The sequence below is a fragment of the Entelurus aequoreus genome, linkage group LG02 (assembly GCF_033978785.1).
Source record: "Entelurus aequoreus isolate RoL-2023_Sb linkage group LG02, RoL_Eaeq_v1.1, whole genome shotgun sequence".
Lineage (NCBI taxonomy): Eukaryota > Metazoa > Chordata > Actinopteri > Syngnathiformes > Syngnathidae > Entelurus > Entelurus aequoreus.
The window spans coordinates 73,760,567-73,780,685 of NC_084732.1; the positions used below are offsets into that span (position 1 = coordinate 73,760,567).

The following is a 20,119-nucleotide window of genomic DNA, read 5'->3' on the forward strand; positions in this document are numbered from 1 at the left end:
ATTTCACACACTGTCCTCCTCAATAGATTGCACAATATTAGCATCACAAATACACCCCTTCACTGGTTTGGATCGTATATATCCGACCGCACTTAGTTTGTTCAATTCAGTTCATCCAAATCCCCTCTGTCTCCCGTTTTTGCTGGTGTGCCCCAGGGCTGTGTCCTTGGTCCCGTGCTTTTCATCATCTACATTCGACCTCTTGGCAATATTTTCTGTAAATTTAAAATACATTTTCATTGTTATGCGGATGGCACCCAGCTTTACCTCTCTACCAAACCCACTGCTTCTCTTCTTCCTTTACAGACTGCCTCAATGAACTTAAGGAGTGGTTCTCATCCAATTTCCTCCAACTCAACAGTAATTAAACCGAAATCTTACTTGTCGATACCAAATCCATTCTAGCCAAAACTAACGGCTTGACTCTCGGCAATTCCTCCGTCTCACCGTCCGCCCAATTCAAGAGTCTGGGTGTAATCTTCGACAGCACATTCTCTTTTCAAGCCAACAATATTAATCGCCTTCGCCCATCCCTGACCTCACATAGTGCTGCCATACTGGTTCATAGCTTTGTCACCTCTCGCCTGGACTACTGCAACTCTCTCATGTTTGGTTTCCCTTACAAGTCACTTTACAAACTTCAGCTTCTCCTAAACTCTGCTGCCCGGATAATCACCAGAATTCCTTCAATCCAGCACATCACCCATGTTCTGCAGCAACTCGACTGGCTACCCATCAAACACCGTATCCAATTTTAAAATAATTCTCCTCACTTTCAAAGCCATCCATAACCTTTCCCCGTCAGATCTTTCTGACCTGCTCCATGTTGCCACGCCCTCACGTTCCCTAAGATCCTGTCGTCTGTCCATCCCACTGTCCCCTTCATATAAACTGTCCACCATGGGTGCCCGGGCCTTCAGCCGCACCAGACGTTCGCAATATGGACTACATTTTCCTTTTCAAATTAAGACTCAAAACACACCTATTCCTGACTGCTTATTCACTGTAATTTTTATCTATCTTTGTTGTTGTTGTTGTTTTTATCCAATTGATTTTATTGTTTTGTTTTTGTACGGTGTCCTTGGGTGCCGAGAAAGGTGCCTTAAAGGTCAAATGTAATATTATTATTATTATTATTGTAATGTAAGACATTTTTATTTTCCAAATGTTGTTAAACCGGATGTATAGCGCAGCACTTTTATTTTGAAGTCGGAAAAGTGTGTGTTTGGTTTGAGAAAGTGTCTTGGCATGTTTTGATGTTTGGATTGACTGTTTGCAAAGTCTCCTTTCAATTTCTGTCCGTCTTTTATTTCTGTTGAGCTTTTATATCATCTTACTTACTATATCAGTCACGGTAACAATCTAAATGTTATGTTATCAATGCACCTTAACCGTTAACTGAACACCACCCACCTCTGAACGACCCACGCAACAGAAGTTTGCTGAAATGATGTAGCAATGATGAAAAAGAGTCATTTCTTGTCGGGAGAACAACTTGCCATGGCTTTGAATCTAATATTTCCATAAGGTAGCCTTTCCTAGGTCCATTTCTGCTCACTTGTGGCTACGGCACAGCACGAGTGTCAAAAAGGCATTAAACGGCCATTAAAAAATGAGTGCCATTATTGTAATTTATACTTAATATTTATACTTTATACTTATGTTTTAAAGCACCACACGGCACTTCAATGTTTATAGTGTTACCTTTTTATCGTTAGTTTTAAAGCTTGCAAGTGGTCTGTACATGTGTTGTTGTTGTTGACTCGTGACATCATGAGACTAGAAATGGGTACCAAATCCTGTATTTTTTTTTGGCACCGATCAAATCCCACTGGTAATACCGGGCACCGATTCACGTAGCACCAACGTTGCCAGGTTACAGTACCTGGGCTGTGCGTGATGTCACCTCCAATTGCAGATTGCAGACTCAGACGGTTCTAACTAGGTAAAAACTCAGTAAAATTCCCAATGGTTAGTTTGACCGTTTTAAATTAAAATAATCGGAAAAGTGATAACTGCCCTTTGATAAACTCGCGGACTGACAGGCGCCAGCTCGCTAGCTTAAATGCTAACATGAAAACAAGAAACATTAACGTATTTCTCCAGTAAGAAACATCATACCTTGATCTAAATTCATTATTGATTGATGTCTGAGTAACTAAGTTATTCAGTTGTGCACATTGAACCCACAAGCTGTGCTGTCATAGCACAGAATAATGACTGAGGTGGTTTCACGATGTGTTCAAAAACCGCTGAAAAGCGTAGGATACCCAAAAGAGTAGAATGCCCGCCAGAAATAATAATTAACAGATTTTATTTGCAAAGCACTTTTCATTTAAATTAATCTTAAAGTGTTATAGTACAAACCAATATTTAAAATAATATAAGCTTAGCCAACAATACAGATAAAACACTAAGACTAAAACACTATCAGTGAAGCATAAGAAACACGAAACATGCAAAATAGTGGGTTTTCTAACAGTGTCTCTATTTTAGTTATTGTTGCATCCCTGACGCTTACACTTAGCAATCACTCCAGCAGCACTGAGAGCAGAGTCAGCCAAATCTCTAGGTAATGTTGCAATTTCAATGCCAACCAATAAATTGCCTCAGAAATGTTATAATAAATCAATATATAACGACTAGACACCAGTTGTTATATCTTGTTGCAATAAAAACGATAGATTATTTTATCAAAAAAAACAATTTTTTATTGACTCACACACAAGTACCGAAAATTGGTACTGTTGAGTACCCAGGTACCGGGAATTGGTTCAAATAAGAATGGTGGAACAGGGGTTAGTACGTGTGCCTCACAATACGAAGGTCCTGGGTTCGATTCTGGGCTCGGATCTTTCTGTGTGTAGTTTGCATGTTCTCCCCGTGACTGCGTGGGTTCCCTCCGGGTACTCCAGCTTCCTCTCACCTCCAAAGACATGCACCTGGGGATAGGTTGATTGGCAACACTAAATTGGCCTTAGTGTGTGAATGTGAGTGTGAATGTTGTCTGTCTATCTGTGTTGGCCCTGCGATGAGGTGGCGACTTGTCCGAGTTGTACCCCGCCTTCCGCCTGAATGCAGCTGAGATAGGCTCCAGCTCCCCCCGCGACCCTGTAAGGGACAAGCGGTAGAAAATGAATGAATGGGTCTGACGCAGGTGCACTCATGAAGTACTTTTCTAGTTTTTAGTTGCAAGACAATGCACAACATCCTGGGGTATGCGAGGCTCCACAGAACAGCGAACCTTTGGACACTCGTGCTATAAACCACAACCTTTTTGTGGCATTGTATAAGGAAGGACTTCAATTTATGCAAATTACTGCAATTAAAATAAAAAATGACTTGTATTTCAAATGCAGCTTTTACACACCAAGAAACACTATCTTGTAGATCGAAGCTATATGAACTTGTGAAGAAAAGGTCATTACATCTGAAAGGGGCACTCATGGTGTATTTGGTAATTCGTTAATTTTATCTTGCAAAATCTGCACTAGTTAATCTTCAAAAAAGTATGTATTTCCCCATTATTTCTCTCGCTTTGTGGTCTGATGAGGCCCATGTTTAGTTTCCCATCCTTGTCAAGAATGATCCATATTCAGTTGAGTGTGTGTGTGTGTGTGTGTGTGTGTGTGTGTGCGTGCGTGCGTGCGTGCGTGCGTGCGTGCGTGCGTGCGTGCGTGCGTGCGTGTCTGCCAGCTACCGCACTTTCAGCTGCTACTGTCAGTGACATTGTGTTTCCGATTTCAACTGCGTTGAATGTCTGAAATATTTCCTCTATGTTGCCCCAGTTTCTCAGCTCCACGCATCTGGAATTCATTTGGTGGGCGTTCAGAGTCTTGACAGCCTTTGACTGCACTGTGGGAAACATCGTGCCCAGGGTTTTTACACCATGTACACCCATGGGACATTGCAAGATAAGGGCCAGTGAAATGTGTACTTTAGATTGTGTGTTTGAGTTGTTGTAATTAGAAGGTGAACACACTGAGCTGTCTCATCTGTGAAAAACATCATTTTTCACAAATATTAGATGGCACAAACAAAACTCTGACAGCATGTAGTCCCAGTGAAGTAATCAATGATGGCAGACATTAAGATTGGTTTCAAGTTTGAGCCGTAGCACACAAAAACAATATAACTAGAACTGAAATTTAGCAAGTTTACACTGCTTTCCATTTACTTAAAGTGACTGTTTCGCAACCTGCTGCAAGTACGAAGCAATAACAAATTAAACATACAAATGTCATCCGAAACTGCTTGTTACTTGCTCGTCAGTGGTGGCTACACCGGCCATTCCACACCATCTTTCTCAATATTGTTTTTTTTTTATAAAAAAGAACCATTGCAATACATAAGAACATACATTGGTTATTAAATTGCAGCTGAGGGTAAAACGAGCTATGTTTGTTTGCTAATGATAGCAATTTGGCAAGGTTTAGCTATTAACGCTAGCTGCAGAGGTCGGTAGGGTACCCAAAAATTGTACTCAAGTAGGGTTACGGTTACTTCAGAATAATACCACTCAAGTAAATGTAAAAAGTAGTTATCAAAATAGTTTCTTGAGTAAGAGTAAGTTTTCCGCGAAAAAACTATCCATGTATTGAATAACTTCTGATTTATTTAGTTGCTATTTTTTAATGGTTCTTGGACAACAATTGTAGTTAATGTGAGTATACGTGTGTGTGAAATGCAAAAATAATTTACAATTTGTTGCAAAATGCAATTAGAAGTGGAATTCTTGTAGGCTGAAATGTGAACATTTCTATTGACACAGATGACAGCACATAATATAATTGTTATTTTTACTAGTTTCAAAGTAATCATTGAAGATTTGTGCTGCCTTGTCTGACGTCATGTGACTTTTTACAGTCAGTACATTTCTATTCACTAAATTAGTCTGATTTGTCAAATAATTCAGTTTCTTCTACGTTCACAGCTACATGTGGAGTTGTAGTTTCCATGCTCTTATCTCTAATGTGACTGTTGGCCATACACAGTGTGTCTCTCGTACACTAGGGGGTGATTGTGGTCATTTCAGGATGTTTTGCTATTTGGGAATGTAAATACAGTAGAAGAAGAGAATGCTACATGCTAATAAGTTAGCGCTAGTAACGTTCAAGCTCTGTATCTAACAGATAACTACACATTTCCACTGCTATTTAGTGTTGTTGGTAATGTTTTAATGTGTTTAATCAACACTTGGGGTTATTAGGATCAATAGAGAAATACAAAAAGATCAATATTTTAGTCAACTGTTTTTGGAGGTTTCTGCTTACTAGTTGTCTCAAACAGCCGGGATGTGCTCGTGTCATGTCACATAATTAAATTGTCTTCTTTTAGGAACACTTGTTAAACAAGTAGGTTTCTATTTTATCATACCACCGGCATGTGTTAATTTTTACGAGAAGGTATTTTAGTTTTAGTCATATTTTAGTCATGTAAATTAATTTGGTTTTAGTCGACTAAATACCTCAACATTTTGTCGACTAAAATTACAGTAAATTTAGTCGACTAAAATATCAAGTATAACCGACAACACATCTTTGAAGTTGTCTTGAAAGCACTTTTATTAATTAATTATTATTGCAGAGCATCTCAGAAACTCAATTCACAACAATACCTGCACTCGATGAATAAAATAATACATTAAGAGTACACTAACCCTATTGTGTGTTGTTATTGTAACTGAAATTAAGCATTTTTTTCAAATGTTGAATTATATAGAGTCGCGATCAAAAGTTTACACACACTTGTAAAGAACATAATGTCATGGCTGTCTTTAGTTTCCAATAATTTCTACAACTCTTATTTTTTTGTAATAGAGTGATTGGAGCCCATGCTTGTGGGTCACAAAAAACATTCATGAAGTTTGGTTCTTTTATGAATTAATTATGGGTCTACTGAAACTGTGACCAAATCTGCTGGGTCAAAAGTATACATACAGCAATGTTAATATTTGGTTACATGTCCCTTGGCAAGTTTCACTACAATAAAGCGCTTTTGGTAGCCATCCGCAAGCTTCTGGCGAGCTTCTGGTTGAGTTTTTGACCACTCCGCTTAACAAAATTGGTGCAGTTCAGCTAAATGTGTTGGTTTTCTGACATGGACTTGTTTCTTCAGCATTGTCCACACGTTAAAGTCAGGACTTTGGGAAGGCCATTCTAAAACCTTAATTCTAGCCTGATTTAGCCATTCCTTTACCGCTTCTGACGTGTGTTTGGGGTCATTGTCCTGTTGGAACACCCAACTGCGCCCAAGACCCAACCTTCGGGCTGATGATTTTAGGTTGTCCTGAAGAATTTGGAGGTAATCCTCCTTTTTCATCGTCCCATTTACTCTCTGTAAAGCACCAGTTCCATTGGTAGCAAAACAGGCCCAGAGCATAATACTACCACCACCATGCTTGACGGTAGGAACAGTGTTCCTGGGATTAAAGGCCTCACCCTTTCTCCTCCAAACATATTGCTGGGTATTGTGGCCAAACAGCTCAATTTGTGTTTCATCTGACCACAGAACTTTCCTCCAGAAGGTCTTATCTTTGTCCATGTGATGTCAGATGAAACAAAAATTGAGCCGTTTGGCCACGATACCCATTGCTGTATGTATACTTTTGACCCAGCAGATTTGGTCACATTTTCAGTAGACCCATAATAAATTCATAAAAGAACCAAACTTCATGAATGTTTTTTGTGATCAACAATTAAGTGCTCCAATCACTCTATCACAAAAAATTAAGAGTTGTAGAAATTATTGGAAACTCAAAACAGCCATGACATGATGTTCTTTACAAGTGTATGTAAACTTTTGATCGCGACTGTATGACTAAAATGGTTTCATGAAGAAACAAACTAATTTTATTCTAGATTGGCGGGCAAGCTCACCTATGTGTACTACAAAAGTAGTGGTAGAGTAAGCAGTCTCGCTCCTTCTCTACTGTCTTTAATAGTAACAGTAATTCAGTACAGTATGAGTCGAAATATTAGTTTAGGCCGAGTCACTGTTGTGTAGATGTCCTGATGATTAGCCTGCATATGGCTTTTCAAGTTGGTTGTATTTTTACCGGAGAAAATCAAGCCACAGGGTTTACAACGTATCTTGTTGTCTTTCGTTGGAAAACTAAAATGTCTCCATATGTCTTGTCATTCTTCCAGGTGTAGAAGACATATTGAAACGATGTGTGTACCAGTACAGTAGGGATGTAACGATATAAGAATTTCATATCTCGGTTATTGTGACCAAAATGATCACAGTTGTCATTTTTATCGTAGTATTGTGGAATGTGCTCAAAACATAACTAAAATAAATACACAAAATTATCACAGTTATCATTTATATCGCTGTATTGTGGAATGTGCTAAAAAAAAGCTTTATTAAACATAACTAAATAGACACACTGTTAGAAAAGCCACCATTGGGCATGTCCTGTGTTTCTATATGCTTCACTGAAGTGTACAAGTCTTATTGTTGTACTGTAAATATTGGTCTGTACTGTAGCACTTTAAGATTTACTTAAATGAAAAGTGCATAAAAAATCAAATCTATTCTAATGATGTATCACTTTTGGTGGGCGTTTTGTCTGTCCTACTCTGTTTAGCGGTATTTGAACGCACCATAAAAAACGTGTCTCTTTTCCTCTGAGGAAAGACCGATCATCATAATTCCGTGCTATGAGAGCACAACTTGTAGGTTCAATGTGCACAACTGAATAGCTTAGTTACTCAGACAGTAATGTGTTTGTATACGTTTAGATTGGGGTATGTTGTTTTTCACAGGGAAAGACGTATATGTCTCTTGTTTTCATGTTAGTAATAAAAGCAAGCAAGCTGGGACGAGTCGGTTTGCTGTGAGATTTTCAGTGCAGTTATCAATCTCAGTTTCTTAGATCATTTTAATTTAAAAGGCTAATACTAACTGTGAGGAGTTTTGCCGCCGCCATTATTACCGTGTATCCCTAAAATATACTAAGTCTTGTTTCCCGGTGAAAAATCCAAACATCGGTCTTAGTAGTTGTAGCTCTGAATGGATCTTTGCCGTGAAGCTCCATTTGATTGGTGAAATGGAGGTAAACGTCACGAAAGTTTACGTTGGATTGGCGAAACAGAGTCATGTGACGGAAGAAGGCTTGCTGACAAAATTAATTCATCTTTGCAAGTCTTAATCAATAGATTATAAATAATTATGATATAAATAAATGTAACGATCGGAATTAAACTCAATGTAACAGAGTAAAGTAGCGTTTATTTTTCACAAAAATACTCCAGTAAAAGTAACAAGTATGTTACATTAAAACTACTCTGACAAGTACAATTTTTTAAAAAGTAGCACGTTACTACCCACCTGTGGCTAGCTGTCATTGAAAGTATTGAGTAACTTCAACAAAAAAGACACACATTTGTTTGAAAAACCGACAGGAATGTTTGATCAAAATGTAGACTGATTGATTGATTGAGAAGTTTATTGACATCTTAAAGAATTGAATCCATGTAATGCTTTAAAAAGGCAAATGGATTGCACAAAAAGCCAAAAGGCTTGTTTCTATTGTGGTCCATAATTACAATTACCAATTACAATATAACGTTATGCCACAAAAACAGTGCTCGAAAAAGCGTTTGATTTCACCCACTGGTTCAACAGTAATGTGGCAACCATAGCATTTGTTTTGAAATATTTTCTTCTATAATGGGTTTCGGGTTTTTCTACATTTCCTACTATGCTTTGCCGGTGGCCATTATACTAGGCTTCGTGTGGAAATGCCCTCATTGATGTTGATCATTCATCCACTGATACTTATAACGCCGATGGTGTGTGTAATTGTCAACTGCCACAACCGAAGTGGGAGAGATAAAACTAGCTTTTATAGCATTCCTAAGCTTATTTCTAGACAGAGGGAAGCGGCTGAACAGAGGAGTGAACGGCAAAGCTGAGCATGGATTGCTGCAATCAACAGATCTGATGCGATATGCTATGAAATACTTTGTTTGTTAGGATCCTTTCATTTCAGGTAATCCAGAAAATGTTATGAGTAGAAATTAATCTAAGAAAAAAAAAAAAGACAACCCCACTTTGCATTAACTTGATGTGCTTGGTCGAATAACTTTGATAGTAGTTGTATTGATAAAAATAGTACTCACTTCTCTCATCCGGACTGTAGCCTCCACTTGTAAAAAAAAAACTGAAGAGACACGAGAGCATCATTCTCTCAATCCTGCCTTACAGTCACAGTATGCTGAGATGACCTTAGATTGGTTATCCGTGACTATCGAGGATGTCAAACTCGAGTTGGATAATTTCTGAAAGTGCATGACATGACAACACGATTTTGTAGAGATAAACACAAACAACAGAAACCACACTGCAAAAAGTCAGTGTTCAAAAACAAGGGGAAAAAAAAAAAAATTAGGGGTATTTTATTTGAAATAAGTGAAATTATCTGCCAATATAACAAGAACATTCGGCTTGTGCTATGAAAACAAATAAAATTAGCCAACCTCAATGAACCCCAAAATACCTTAAAATAAGTATACCGGTATTCTCACTAATAACAAGTGCACTTTTCTTTGTAGAAAAAAGAGACCTTTTTGCTCAATATGTTGAAAAATATTCTTAAATTAAGTAAATGCTAGTGCCATTATCTTGACATAATGATATGCGCTCTGCATCATGATTTTTTTTTTCATGCTTGAAGTAAGAAATTATTACTTTAAAAAAGTAGTTTTATACTTGTGAGTGTTGATGACACAGCTTTGCATCAGTTGATATTGTAGGTTCAAGCATGTTTTACTCAATATAGGTCATAATCTTTATCTTACTGAGATAATTTAGGACCAAACCCCTTAAAACAAGTAATACACTCTAACATAAAATCTGCTTAGTGAGAAGAATTATCTTATCAGACAGAAAATAAGCAAATATCACTCTTATTTGAGATATTTAATCTTACTGCAGTGCATCCTCTCACAAAGCGGTCATAGCTTTTTAGACTCTTATAATTTTGAAAGTCCTTCAAGGGGTAAAATGGGCTGGGTTGAAAAATTAAGTTGTTGACCAAGTCTGGGTATGAAATATCCGGGAAGATGTTGTGATCTCTACTCAGACTTGTTGATCTAGTAAAGATCCTCACTAGAAAAAATAGATACAAAAATATGTATTAGCTTCAATTTTGTTTAGTTTAGAGAAGGGGTGCCCATTACGTCGATCGCGAGCAACCAATTGATCGCGGAGGGTGTGTCAATCGATCGCCACCCAGGCATTAAAAAAATTGACTTAAAACTTAACGATCATCAATCTTCACCAAGACGTCACTTGATTGACATTGGCGGGACCCGAGGGTCTTGTGAGATGACGCTGGCTGCTGCCAGCTCGTTATTAAGAAAAAATGACCGACAGGAAGGCGAGAAACACTTTTTATTTCAACAGACTCTCGCGCCTTACCGGCCGTCAAAACTCAGTTCCTGTCTTCACAATAAAAGCGCTGCTTCATCCTGCCTGCGCTAACAAAATAAGAGTTTCAGAAAGTTGGCGTTTACAAGCCAGCAAGCTACGGAGTTTGCCGCTATTTATTGTATTTCTTGTAAAGTGCATAAAAACGAGTATGGACAAATAAGATGCCAAAAAACAATCACTTTCATGTGGTATTGGACAGAAAGGAGGACTTTGAAAATGGGGACGTTATCATTACTACTGGCTGATTCCAATCAACGTAAGTAATCAGAATCAGGTAATACACCAACTTTTAATATTGTCTTCATGAACGAAAGGAATCTATATGTGTTAAACATGCTTGTATTATCATTAAACACCTTTAACTTGTTAACAAAATGTCTCTTTCATAAATAAATCAATATAAATTATATATATATGGATGAGGTAGATCCCCTTGACTTGGTCAATTAAAAAAGTAGCTCGCCTGCTGAAAAAATGTGGGCACCCCTGGTTTAGAGCGAACATGACCTTACAAAGCTAACAGTGAGGTCTTAAGAGGCACATCATAGAAAAAAAAACTTTTGAAAATAAATTTAAAAAAGAGTCTGTCTAATTTAACAAAAGAAAACATATATGGAAATTACACAATAATGTAACATTTTGTAACATTTTCAAAACTTTTAAGAATCTTTGTCAACTATCTAGAAAACATACCGTGCAAAACTTTGTTTACATTTACAAGGTGAAACTAAAATAATGACAGACCCTTCTTTTGATATAATGTTGATGTTTACTGCTTACAGCAGGGATTCTCAAACTGTGGTTCGGTACGCGGTAGAGATGCGCGGTTTGCGGACACAACCGCGGAGTCCGCGGATAAACCGCGGGTCGGGCGGGTGACATGACGAAAAAAATAGATTTTAAATAGATTCGGGCGGGTGGCGGTTGAACCAATTCGGAAATATATATACATAGTTAAATGTTGTTACCCACATACGAAAAACGAGCAGCACTCTTTGAAACAGCCTGCTTTGTTTCTTTATAATTCAAGTTTGATGATAAAGTGCAGTCTGATGGGTTTGATTTCCCCCATTCAGCTATTTGCCTTGGCCAATAAGTTGCAGGTAATTTATTATTATTATTTATTTTATTTATTTTTGTTTAAATAGGGATGACATACATATGTTATTGTATAATTAAGTTTGTGCGCGTGATTGACAGCCTAAGGCTTATGAGGCACATTTTTTATTTATTTTTTTATTTCAACTTAAAAACGTATAAGCCTATGCCTATGTCTACAACATAGACTATGTGTTTATCTTTATTTTCCTGCCTGTCGTTGACAATGGAGATTGTCTGATATTTTGTCATGGCTGCAGATCAATCAATAAAGGTTCATCTTTGTCGCAAAATTGTTCACTGTTTCACTGTGCACCCCGCCCTCGTCCCTATTTGAGCATTATAACGTTAACAAGTTAATATTCATTGAAATAAATTCAGAACATTTTTTTTACCTAACGAAAATATAGGCCTAGTCTTTCTAAAACATTTTTTTAACTTCTTAAAAGCATCGTTCTGCTTGCTGCAACTGCGCACACAAAGTGTGAGGAACGCACTCCTGATCTGAGGGCATTGGCAACAATAGTCAACACTTTCTTAATGGAAATGACAATAATATTATAATAATGATAAATAATATTATCACGCATTAATATCTCTTAGCCACTAATGCGTGGCCAAGAGATATTAATGCGTGGTACGCATTGAATGTCTCTGCTGCATTGGATCAGTCTCCTTTCTTCAACAGGCAAAAGCTTTCTAACCTCACTAATGCCTTGCATCGTCTATATTAGATATATAACAACGGGCGGGTGGCGGGCGGGTGTGGTTTTGATAAAATGTTGGTTCGGGTGAATGGTGGGTGGATGACGACTTTTGTGATGCGGTTGCGGATGAAATAATTGCTTATCCGCGCATCTCTAGTACGCGGGCTCTTTCTAGTGGAACACCAAGGAATCACTTGATTAAAGTTGTATTTCCCCATATTCAAACACAGTGTTATTACGTAAACTGTATGAAATGTTAAGAGGCCAACTATATTAAATATACTAGTAAATAAAACCTCTGCCTTGTTTTTATTGAATACTTAGGCCTACTTTACTACTGTATTTTAATGTGTGTCATGGTGGTACAGCCAGGTTTTTTTCAGAGGTGGTACTTGGTAAAAAAAATTAAATAAAAATAAAAAAACACTCACTGGCTTTCAACTTATGAAAACTTTGAATTGAAAATGTGTTTTTTGGTTTGTTTTGAAACTGTAAGCTATGATCATCAAAATTATAATATATAAAAGCTTGACATATCTCACTTTGCGTGTATTGAGTTCATAACATATAGTTTCATATTTGAAGTTGAATTGATGACATGAATGGACTTTTACACGATATTCTAATTGGATGAGTTCCACTTGTGGCAGTATAGCTCGGTTGTATATATATATATATATATATATATATTTTTTTTTTTTATATATATACACTACCGTTCAAAAGTTTGGGGTCACCCAAACAATTTTGTGGAATAGCCTTCATTTCTAAGAACAAGAATAGACTGTCGAGTTTCAGATGAAAGTTCTCTTTTTCTGGCCATTTTGAGCGTTTAATTGACCCCACAAATGTGATGCCCCAGAAACTCAATCTGCTCAAAGGAAGGTCAGTTGTGTAGCTTCTGTAACGAGCTAAACTGTTTTAAGATGTGTGAACATGATTGCACAAGGGTTTTCTAATCATCAATTAGCCTTCTGAGCCAATGAGCAAACACATTGTACCATTAGAACACTGGAGTGATAGTTGCTGGAAATGGGCCTCTATACGCCTATGTAGATATTGCACCAAAAACCAGACATTTGCAACTAGAATAGTCATTTACCACATTAGCAATGTATAGAGTGTATTTATTTAAAGTTAAGACTAGTTTAAAGTTATCTTCATTGAAAAGTACAGTGCTTTTCCTTCAAAAATAAGGACATTTCAATGTGACCCCAAACTTTTGAACGGTAGTATATATATATATATATATATATATATATATATATATATATATATATATATATATATATATATATATATATATATATATATATATATATATATATATATATATTACGCATGCGCCCGGGGATCATTTTGGTGATTTAACCCCCAATTCCAACCCTTGATGCTGAGTGCCAAGCAGGGAGGTTATGGGTCCCATTGTTATAGTCTTTGGTATGACTCGGCCGGGGTTTGAACTCATAACCTACCGATCTCAGGTTGCACACTCTATATATATATATAAGTTTGTCGGAACCAACTTGTATTTGAATGCTATTAAGTTTTCCTTTTCCATTTGTAGATATTACGGAAACACTTTAGTATGGGGAACATATTCACCATTAATTAGTTGCTTATTATCATGTGAATTAGTAACATATTGGCTTTTAATTAGTGTTTATTAAGTACTTATTAATGCCTTATTCTGCATAGCCTTATTATACAACCAGTAAGCCATTAACTAAGAGTCTTCCCTCAATAACCTCAGAATTATTGCTTATTAATAACCTAACCCTTATATGTTCCCCTAATGTCCAAATAACTCTAAATTAAGTCTTTGTTACTTAGAATATGTTCCCCATACTAAAGTGTTACCGACAATACTTATCGTTTTAGCTGCATCACCTGCTTCATGTTGTATATTCCAAGCATGCTTGGACATCTATTTGTAGGAGAGGCAATTAATCGTACTGCCGTCATGCTCGTGCACCACATTCCTAAACTGAATCCTTGTTGTTGATACTTTGAAATGAATGTTTGTGGTGACAACTGACCTGTTTGCTCTGCTGCTATTCTATTTCCCTGTTGCAGTCGTGGCTGGGGTTGGTGCCTTGATGACGCCCCTGTGAAGGATACAATTTCACAAGGTTTTCTGCTTCCTGGCGCTCTGTACAGCGCTGCTCATCAATGCCGGCTTCAGTATGGCTCTGGATCCATGCTCTGCGATGACATGGATGTAAGACTACCTTTCCATCTTGTTCTCTGTCTTGCTGCTATTCTTATCCATCTTACATTTCTCTCTGGCTTGTTGTTGTCACATCTTGTATTAGTTGTATTACTATAGCACTTTTCACACCAAGAGCTCACAAACAGGATACAAGCAATGCACACACATGTTCAGTTCAGTTCAGTTTCAGTTTATTTCGAACATGCATACGATACAATGTAATTCATCACATATTTCCATTTGTTTCATTACCGCACGTCCGAAAAGGAGTAGGAAGAAGCTGAGCTTATTTAATCCTACCCCTTTTCATACCAGAGCAATGTTATCCTATTTCCTTGTTCTCTGTAACAGAACAGTGAACAAATAAATAATAAACAAATAATATTCCATAGTAAGTAAACAAATATTAAATACATAAATAATTTTTGTCTCAATAAAAAATAAAATAAGGGGTTCAAGATGTTCATATTATACTAAAATCAAAACGGAAATATTTCCATATACAATGCATATACTGGAATTTTTTTTACCGGAAAAATGTACAAACATATGTTTCTATAATACGAGGTCAAAAAACAGGTTTTTGATCGATTGATGGAAACTTTTATTAGTAGATTGCAAAGGAAGAGAATACATTATATGAAACAGTACAGTTTACACAGTACAGTACACATTCTGTACAATTGACCACTAAATGGTAACACCCGAATACGTTTTTCAAATTTTTTAAGGGTCTACATTAATCAATTCATGGTACAAATATATACTATCAGCCAGTGTTGGGTTAGTTACTGAAAACCAGTAACTAGTTACAGTTACTAGTTACTTTATTTCAAAAGTAACTCAGTTACTAACTCAGTTACTTACACCAAAAAGTAATGCATTACTGTGAAAAGTAACTATTTAGTTACTTCTTTTTTTCTTCTTTTTTTTTAAAGCTCCCATTAATGCCCTTTTAGCCTTCATTTCAGTACTGTTATTGCACTGGAGAATAATACAATCTGTTGATCAACTTGACATGCATTTTTATTTTCCTTTTAACATAATTAATGAAAAACAGTGCAACATAAAAAGGCATTTCTCCTTTCTTTAAACTTGGACCAATGACCATTAATAAAAAAACAACTTAAAGTGCAACATAAGAAGGCACATCATCTTCCTTGAAACATAGATAGGGAAATAAAGCCTGACATCTGGAGTGATGCTGCTGTCTTCCACACTTGGAGTCATGGATTGTAGAGTCCTTGTTTTCAGTGGCAGGATCATTGACACAGATGGTGAAGTTTCAGTGCTCAGTAGAGATGTAACAGTTTTGAGGGGTTTAAGCACCTGGAGGACCTCCTCTGCCACTCTCACATCATCATCAGACAGGGTGATGATGTCTTTGACATTTGTCTTCAGGGTCTTGTGGGTCAATGCAGAGTATATAGCTGCCTGCTGCTCCAACATATCATAAGTGGAGTTCCAACTCGTTGGGACATCATGTATGAGCTTTATGAGTAGGCAGCTTTAGCATTTCTTGCTTTGTCTTAAAGGCCTACTGAAATGATATTTTTTTATTTAAACGGGGATAGCAGATCCATTCTATGTGTCGTACTTGATCATTTCGCGATATTGCCATATTTTTGCTGAAAGGATTTAGTAGAGAACATCAACGATAAAGTTCGCAACTTTTGGTCGCTGATAAAAAAAGCCTTGCCTGTACCGGAAGTAGCGTGACATCGCAGGTTGAAAGGCTCCTCACATTTCCCCATTGTTTACACCAGCAGCGAGAGCGATTTGGACCGAGAAAGCGACGATTACCCCATTAATTTGAGCGAGGATGAAAGATTTGTGGATGAGGACGTGAGAGTGAAGGACTAGAGTGCAGTGCAGGACATATCTTTTTTCGCTCTGACCGTAACTTAGGTAAAAGGGCTCATTGGATTCCACACTTTCTCCGTTTTCTATTGTGGATCACGGATTTGTATTTTAAACCACCTCGGATACTATATCCTCTTGAAAATGAGAGTCGAGAACGCGAAATGGACATTCACAGTGACTTTTATCTCCACGACAATACATCGATGAAGCACTTTAGCTATGGAGCTAACGTGATAGCATCGTGCTTAAATGCAGATAGAAACAAAAGAAATAAACCCCTGACTGGAAGGATAGACAGAAAATCAACAATACTATTAAACCATGGACCTGTAACTACACGGTTAATGCTTTCCAGCTTGGCGAAGCTTAACAATGCTGTTGCTAACAACGCCATTGAAGCTAACTTAGCAACGGGACCTCACAGAGCTATGATAAAAACATTAGCGCTCCACCTACGCCAGCCAGTCCTCATCTGCTCATCAACACCCGTGCTCACCTGCGTTCCAGCGACCGACGGAGCGACGAAGGACTTCACCCGATCATCGATGCGGTCGGCGGCTAGCGTCGGATAGCGCGTCTGCTATCCAAGTCAAAGTCCTCCTGGTTGTGTTGCTGCAGCCTACCGCTAATACACCGATCCCACCTACAGCTTTCTTCTTCGCAGTCTCCATTGTTCATTAAACAAATTGCAAAAGATTCACCAACACAGATGTCCAGAATACTGTGGAATTTTGCGATGAAAACAGAGCTTTTTGTATTGGGATACAATGTGTCCGAACACTTCCGTTTCAACCATCGACGTCACGCGCATACGTCATCATACATAGACGTTTTCAACCGGAAGTTTCGCGGGAAATTTAAAATTGCACTTTATAAGTTAACCCGGCCGTATTGGCATGTGTTGCAATGTTAAGATTTCATCATTGATATATAAACTATCAGACTGCGTGGTCAGTAGTAGTGGGTTTCAGTAGGCCTTTAAGCATATGAGCAGCTGTTGTGCTTGGGTGGAAGTAGGAAACCTCCTTCCTGATCCTCCTAAGGAGGCGCTCCATCCTATTGACTGAGATGCCCTTCTGTGATGCTAAACTCACTACATGTGCAAAGCACCTATCTGTGGTCCCAGTCCTGCCTCATTCACTGCATTTATTTGATTTTTGGCATTATCACGTGTGACTGGGATATCTTTACCTTCCATTCCTCCACTGCTTGTGCCAGTACCTGCACAAGGTGACTCTCGTAGAGGGGGCGTGTCTTCTCATCTGCCAGTCTGCTGTGATGAAGTGAGCGCTTATCGTCACATAGTTCCCCTGGGCGTCCACCCCTCTGTCATGAGCGCAACAGATGATGCTCGGGATAGTTCATCCACAACTTTTTTCTTCTCCTGCTCATAAAGATTCGGCACAATCTTATCGCTGAAGTGGGTGCGCGACGGGATGTCGTAACGTGGCTCAAGCACGTTCAGCATGTGTTTAAAACCCTCGTTTTGCACAACGGGGTCTGCACCTATAAACACACCGATTAAATGGCGCGGGGCGTTCAAGCTCCTCCGTTACTCCGCTCGCCATGACCACACTGTGCGTGTAACGCGTTAGTCCCAACACTGCTATCAGCATAATACAGTCATCATACAAGTTGATCAGGTGAACAAAGGGTTTTGAAAGGGTTTGAACGTGTGAAATGAGTCAGTATCACAAATGCATTATGGGAATGAGTTGCTGAGACATAGGTTCTGCATGTCTAAAAACCCAACAGAAGATAGAACAGTCTGAAGGCATAGTAAAGAAAGAATAATGAAAAGAACAGAAGTAGGCTAGAGATGAAAGAATGCAGGGATATATGATGGAGAGAGGCAAACCTCATTTTTAGCGGTATTTTGGTCTGGCTGGGTGTGTCCAAAGCCTGTATAATGCACGGGCTTACCTGGGCTGAAGCCCAGGGACCCCACCTAATCAGGGGCCCCTGATTTTGACAGCAGAATGCAATGATTAGTGTTCATAGCTGTTTTTGGGAAGGGTCAACCCTGGGCGGGTCAGAACTAATGGTAGTTTTAAAAAGTTAAAAGTACCACTGATAGTCACACACACACAGGAGGTGTGGTGAAATTAACCTCTGCATTTGACCCATCCCCTTGTTCAACCCCCTGGGAGGTGAGGGGAGCAGTGAGCAGCAGCGGTGGCCACGCTCGGGAATCATTTGGTGATTCAACCCCCAATTCCAACCCTTGATGATGAATGCCAAGCAGGGAGGTAATGGGTCCCATTTTTATAGTCTTTGGCAAGACTCGGCTGGGGTTTGAACTCACAACCTACCGATCTCAGGGCGGACACTCTAACCGCAAGGCCACTGAGCAGGCTTTTAGGGATTAGGCACTCATCGCAAAATGTTTAAATTTGTATTTATTTGTATCGTTATAATTATTGCAAATGGCACAATAGAATATGTTTAGTGTATATAGTTAACACAGCCATTAAATTAAAATGTACTAAATAAGTGAATAAAATGCAAAAATAATACAAGCAGGGCTGCTCCTATTACAAAATATGTTTACACATGGGACCACTTTGAAATCATCATAGGTCCTCTTTCAGCAAATTGTGCACAATTCTGGCCTAAATCAAGCATTTTCAAGCATACAAATGGCTAAATGAACTTAAAATAACAAATCTAAGGAAATGTCCTACTTAATGTATTGCACAACAGAACAAGTTCCAGTATTTTCACAGGTTAATGGTTGTGTGTGAGTATACAGTAGGGGTGTGGGAAAAAATCAATTTGAATTCGAATCGCGATTCTCACGTTGTGCGATTCAGAATCGATTCTCATTTTTTTTAAATCTATTTTTATTTTTATTTTATTTATTATTATTATTATTATTATTATTATTTTATTTTTTTATTTATTTATTTTATTTTTTAAATTAATCAATCCAACAAAACAATACACAGCAATACCATAACAATGCAATCTAATTCCAAAACCAAACCCGACCCAGCAACACACAGAACTGCAATAAACAGAGCAATTGAGAGGAGACACAAACACGACACAGAACAAACCAAAAGTAGTGAAACAAAAATGAATATTATCAACAACAGTATCAATATTAGTTACAATTTCAACATAGCAGTGATTAAAAATCCCTCATTGACATTATCATTAGACATTTACAAAAAATAAAAAAAATGAACAATAGTGTCACAGTGGTTTACACTTGCATCGCATCTCATAAGCTTGACAACACACTGTGTCCAATATTTTCACAAAGATAAAATAAGTCATATTTTTGGTTCATTTAATAGTTAAAACAAATTTACATTATTGCAATCAGTTGATAAAACATTGTCCTTTACAATTATAAAAGCTTTTTACAAAAATCTACTACTCTGCTTGCATGTCAGCAGACTGGGGTAGATCCTGCTGAAATCCTATGTATTGAATGAATAGAGAATATTTTTGAATCGGGAAAATATCGTCTTTGAATCGAGAATCGCGTTGAATCGGAAAAAAAAAACCCGATTTTGAATCGAATCGTGACCCCAAGAATCGATATTGAATCGAATTTTGGGACACCCAAAGATTCACAGCCCTAGTATACAGTATATAATTTTTTTTATGTCTATATGTTTGTAGCGGAGTAGAGTAACTTATACGTCTTCTTTCCTATTATCATGTCTACTATATTGGGTGAAACAAGTGTAAAGGTGACTATAAGGGTGCTGATTCATGTCTAGAGGGCGGCAATAATGTCAAAAATCAGCTAAACAGACTCAAGAACTCCTCAGTGATGTCTTGGGGA

The 20,119-nt window shown here is 37.8% G+C and overlaps 1 protein-coding gene across 1 annotated transcript in view; it reads left to right on the forward strand.

The window, feature by feature from the left end:
• LOC133642350 (A disintegrin and metalloproteinase with thrombospondin motifs 7) overlaps positions 1–20,119 on the forward strand; it is a 301,060-nt gene that overhangs the window by 119,681 nt on the left and 161,260 nt on the right. Inside the window, exon 9 of the mRNA XM_062036489.1 lies at positions 14,322–14,466. Coding sequence (XP_061892473.1) covers positions 14,322–14,466 — 145 coding nt within the window. The remainder of the gene's footprint in view (positions 1–14,321; positions 14,467–20,119) is intronic.